The 4697-nt window shown below is 52.4% G+C and overlaps 1 protein-coding gene across 1 annotated transcript; it reads left to right on the forward strand.

Moving 5' to 3' along the window:
* Positions 1–2565: 2565 nt before the first annotated feature.
* Positions 2566–3986, forward strand: Bdkrb1 (bradykinin receptor, beta 1). The gene has a single exon (NM_007539.3). The coding sequence runs from the start codon at positions 2652–2654 to the stop codon at positions 3654–3656; it is 1005 nt and encodes a 334-aa protein (NP_031565.1). The 5' UTR covers positions 2566–2651; the 3' UTR covers positions 3657–3986.
* The last annotated feature ends 711 nt before the right edge of the window (positions 3987–4697 follow it).

Below are 4697 nucleotides of genomic sequence, written 5' to 3' on the forward strand. Positions count from 1 at the left end.
GAGGTACACATGAAGGGTCACTTCTCTCCTCAGACTTCTGTTTGGCCCTCATGCCTCCCTTTCCCATTATTTGTTGCCCTGAAGACAAAGGGGAGCCTCTGTTCCCTGGCCCTAGGCCAGCTTCCCACTACAATGGGGATAAGCCTTTTTTGAAAATGCTCTCCAACCTACCCCGGGTGGCCCTGGACCCGATCCAGATACCTCATTTTCATCCCCACAAAGCCAGGTTCATCAGCCTCTACCACGTTTCTGAGTGCAGTCCCACCCAGGCCTGGCCTTCTGCCCTTGGCTGTTCTCCTTCCTGTGGACATGTCGACATATCTTCTGAGAGGCCCTCTCTCCTCCCACCAGAACTAATCAAAGGCTCTGCCGGGAGTGGGTCACTGCCAGGCAGGGAGACATGTGCCCAGGACAGGTGCTTCTTAGCCATGGTTCAGTCACGACTCCTGTGAATCAAGGGAAAACCAGTGCTGGCTAGTGAGGCCCGGCTGCACTGCCAAGTGGGGAAGCTCACGGCTTTTGAACTTTTCTCAGGCTACGTCAACCCTAGGAATATACAAAGCGCCTACCGAACCCCAGATGGCTCACAATGCCACACATCTGCGGGGTGCTGGGGAAGGCGAGAGACCTTCTCACAGGCTCCAGCTCGCTCTCTTTCATTTTACCTTTCTGCTTCCATGATTTCGCATCCCCTAGCAAGAAGAGAAGGCGTCTGGAAACGTTGCTAGGGGTCGTGAAATCATGGAAGCAAAAAGAAAAATAAAAGAGGAGAGACCAGATGCCAGACACCGCAGGAGCATCTTTGCTGGATGAGTTAGACTCACCTCTAGAAATCGTTCCAGCCATGAACCTGGGCAGTTTCCAGCAGTAAGGGCAGAGCGAGACAACCGGAGGAATGAAGAGGGATGGCTGGCCAGTGGCTGGAGGGTCCTGGTGCTCAGCTCTCAGAGAAAGCCAGGAATTTCTGCATCTCTCACAGCCAGGCCTAGGGTAGCTCAGCTTCATGGATGCCAACTCACACCCAAACCAAACCCAGAGCCGTCAGCAAGGATTAGGAAAAGTGCGGCTGATCTTACTCAACTCTGAGCCCTGCATGAGTCAAACTTTTTCCCGAACTCACTGTTTGTACAATGGGGTCCACACTGATGGATTCTTGGCTGTGTGTCCTTCACTGCTCAAATTCAAGATGGGTTGTCCTAGTGTGCTCCCAAGAACCTGTGGCCAAATCCCAGACCTCCTGGAGCCAACGGGGAATCAGGGGAAGCCATCACTCAACATCCCGCCAGGGGTGAGCCTTGAGAGTATTGGCCACACTGAAATGTGTCTTCAGGGCCTGTTTGCCAACACACAGCAGCTAGGCAAACTCAACAGGCCAAAAATGTCAGTGGAGAAAGTGCAAAAAGGTAGTCGAAGAACCTCCTACTATCCCTAAGCGAGCGAGTGAAAGGCGGCGCCACGGCCCCTTCCAAACCTCAGCCTCCTCTGGCTTGAAAGACTCACTTTTCGGGTAATCCCCTGTGACATCATGGGAAAAGAGGTGGTTTCATTTAAGACCAGTATGTGTCCAGAGAGCTGCCCAGGACAGAAACCTCCTAAGACAGCTGTCTCCATACAAAACCCCAGCTGAAGCTGTGAGCTCTTTGTTTTTCTGTCTGGGTAAGTCTATAGCAATCTGTTTTCTTCTCAGGACTGTTAAATGGAACCGTAGAGCAGGTCTCTTAGCAAAAGACAACAAACAGAAAGTGTTCTTGTTGACTTACGGCCTGGCAGAAGAGATAGGCTTCAACCGTTCATTTTAAAAGGATTTTTATCCTATGTCTGGTCTGTTTGGGTATGTTTCTGGGTTTGGGAGGGGGTGGCTTTTTGTTGTTGTTGCAGTTTTGAGACAGACTCTTTCCTGTTCACCCCCAAATTGCTTCAGGCTCCTCAGCTCTGGATATGCAGGTGTGAACCACTATACCCAGCCTCTGGTTAGGGATTTAACAATCCGTGTGTGTGTGTGTGTGTGTGTGTGTGTGTGAGAGAGAGAGAGAGAGAGAGAGAGAGAGAGAGAGAGAGAGAGAGAGTTGAGATAGGTCTCTACCTAGCCCTTGCTGTCCTGGAACTCACTATGTAGACCAGACTGGCCTAGAACTCACAGAGATCCCATCTCTGCCTGTGGGAGTGCTCTGTCTGACTAAAGGTGTGTGCCACCACGCCTGACCCGTTTTGCCTGTGTATATGTATGTGCACTGTATGCATGCAATGCCTGTGGAGGACAGAAGAGGACACCAGATCCCCTGGGACTGAAGTTACAGATGGTTGTGAGCTACCATGTGGATTGCTGGCACACAAACTCTGGTCCTCTGGAAGAGCAGCCGGAATTTTTAACCAATAAGCGCTTTCTCCAGCTCCTACTAGATCCCTCTTTTAACCTAGAGGTCAGTCCTCTCTTTCTCTACAGAAACTGGTAGTAAATATTGTCAGTTTTGCAGACTAGACAGGCTGTGCTGTGCCCGTTCTGGTCTGCCATCATAACGCACGAAAATCGTCACAGATGCTCTATATATAAGCATTGAGTATGGCTGTGTGCCAATAAAACTTTATTGTCTGGGATAGACCACAGCTGGGCTTGGCCTCCTATACTCTCTGTCAATTTCAGGTTCCTGTGGATGGCGTCCCAGGCCTCGCTGAAGCTACAGCCTTCTAACCAAAGCCAGCAGGCCCCTCCCAACATCACCTCCTGCGAGGGCGCCCCGGAAGCCTGGGATCTGCTGTGTCGGGTGCTGCCAGGGTTTGTCATCACTGTCTGTTTCTTTGGCCTCCTGGGGAACCTTTTAGTCCTGTCCTTCTTCCTTTTGCCTTGGCGACGATGGTGGCAGCAGCGGCGGCAGCGCCTAACCATAGCAGAAATCTACCTGGCTAACTTGGCAGCTTCTGATCTGGTGTTTGTGCTGGGCCTGCCCTTCTGGGCAGAGAACGTTGGGAACCGTTTCAACTGGCCCTTTGGAAGTGACCTCTGCCGGGTGGTCAGCGGGGTCATCAAGGCCAACCTGTTCATCAGCATCTTCCTGGTGGTGGCCATCAGTCAGGACCGCTACAGGTTGCTGGTATACCCCATGACCAGCTGGGGGAACCGGCGGCGACGGCAAGCCCAAGTGACCTGCCTGCTCATCTGGGTAGCTGGGGGCCTCTTGAGCACCCCCACGTTCCTTCTGCGTTCCGTCAAAGTCGTCCCTGATCTGAACATCTCTGCCTGCATCCTGCTTTTCCCCCACGAAGCTTGGCACTTTGTAAGGATGGTGGAGTTGAACGTTTTGGGTTTCCTCCTCCCATTGGCTGCCATCCTCTACTTCAACTTTCACATCCTGGCCTCCCTGAGAGGACAGAAGGAGGCCAGCAGAACCCGGTGTGGGGGACCCAAGGACAGCAAGACAATGGGGCTGATCCTCACACTGGTAGCCTCCTTCCTGGTCTGCTGGGCCCCTTACCACTTCTTTGCCTTCCTGGATTTCCTGGTCCAGGTGAGAGTGATCCAGGACTGCTTCTGGAAGGAGCTCACAGACCTGGGCCTGCAGCTGGCCAACTTCTTTGCTTTTGTCAACAGCTGCCTGAACCCACTGATTTATGTCTTTGCAGGCCGGCTCTTTAAGACCAGGGTTCTGGGAACTTTATAAGTGATGCACCTCTTTATAAAATGCCGGTATTGCCCAGTAGGAAAGAACTCTTCCAACTGTCCTGCTGGAATTGAAACAGCATTGAGCCAAGAAGCCTGGCTTCTTGACCAACCGTCTCTGCTATCATAGGGACCATCTGGTTGGCTGAGCCACAGCCCACAAAGATGCCGGAGGACAGAGTAATCGGAGGACAGGGTAGCCGGAGGACAGGGTAGCCGGGACCTCGCAGATGCACTTAATAAGGATCCGGAGATTAGGCTGATCCTGAAGCTTTTCAGAGGCAGAGCGAGAACAGCCACAGAGGTCCTTTTAAGATGGGATTAGAAAGGGCTGGAATGTGTGAGGTCAGAAGCAGAGGTCAGAGAATTGTGAGGAATGGACCACCAGCCAGGATGGCAGGCACCCTTAGAGGCTGGAAAAAAAAAAGAACACAGACAGACATCCTCTCTGGAACCTCCAGAAAAAAAAAAAAAAAAAAAAAAACCCAGCCTGGCCAACATGCTGACTTCAGCCGTGTCCCCCATGATGGTGAGAGAATAAAGTTGTGCTCTGATTTGCCAAGTTTGTGGTTATTCCTACAGCAACGGCAGGAAACTTATACAAGCACCCAGCAAGCGCCGGGTTTTATGCTTCCATTCACCCAGACCTTCCTAGGCGGACGCTGAGGAGGGCAGAGGTGAGGTAGCTGCAGACCCAGCCCAGAAGGAGCTTGCAAAGCTCTAAGTGACCCTAACTCGGAACAGGGAGCTCCACAGGCTGCAGACAGAGCAGCTCCCAGGGAACAGGTCAGTTCCTCCCGAAGCTCCATGTAGGGTGGACGCTGGGGCCCATGGAGTCTGGCAGGAAGAGCTAAGTGCTTACCCAGTCTTTGCAGTGGGGAGGCTGTTGCCTGGAGTTCACATGAATACTATCAAATGCTGGAGCCTCCATCCAATCTCTCCTTGGCTTCAAGGATCCAAAGGGGACCCTCCCAGGACCTCTGCCTCCAAAGAGCTCTGGATGCTATCCAAGAGAGTGTCACAAGACAGAAGCACCCATCCA

This window comes from Mus musculus, chromosome 12 (assembly GCF_000001635.26).
Source record: "Mus musculus strain C57BL/6J chromosome 12, GRCm38.p6 C57BL/6J".
Lineage (NCBI taxonomy): Eukaryota > Metazoa > Chordata > Mammalia > Rodentia > Muridae > Mus > Mus musculus.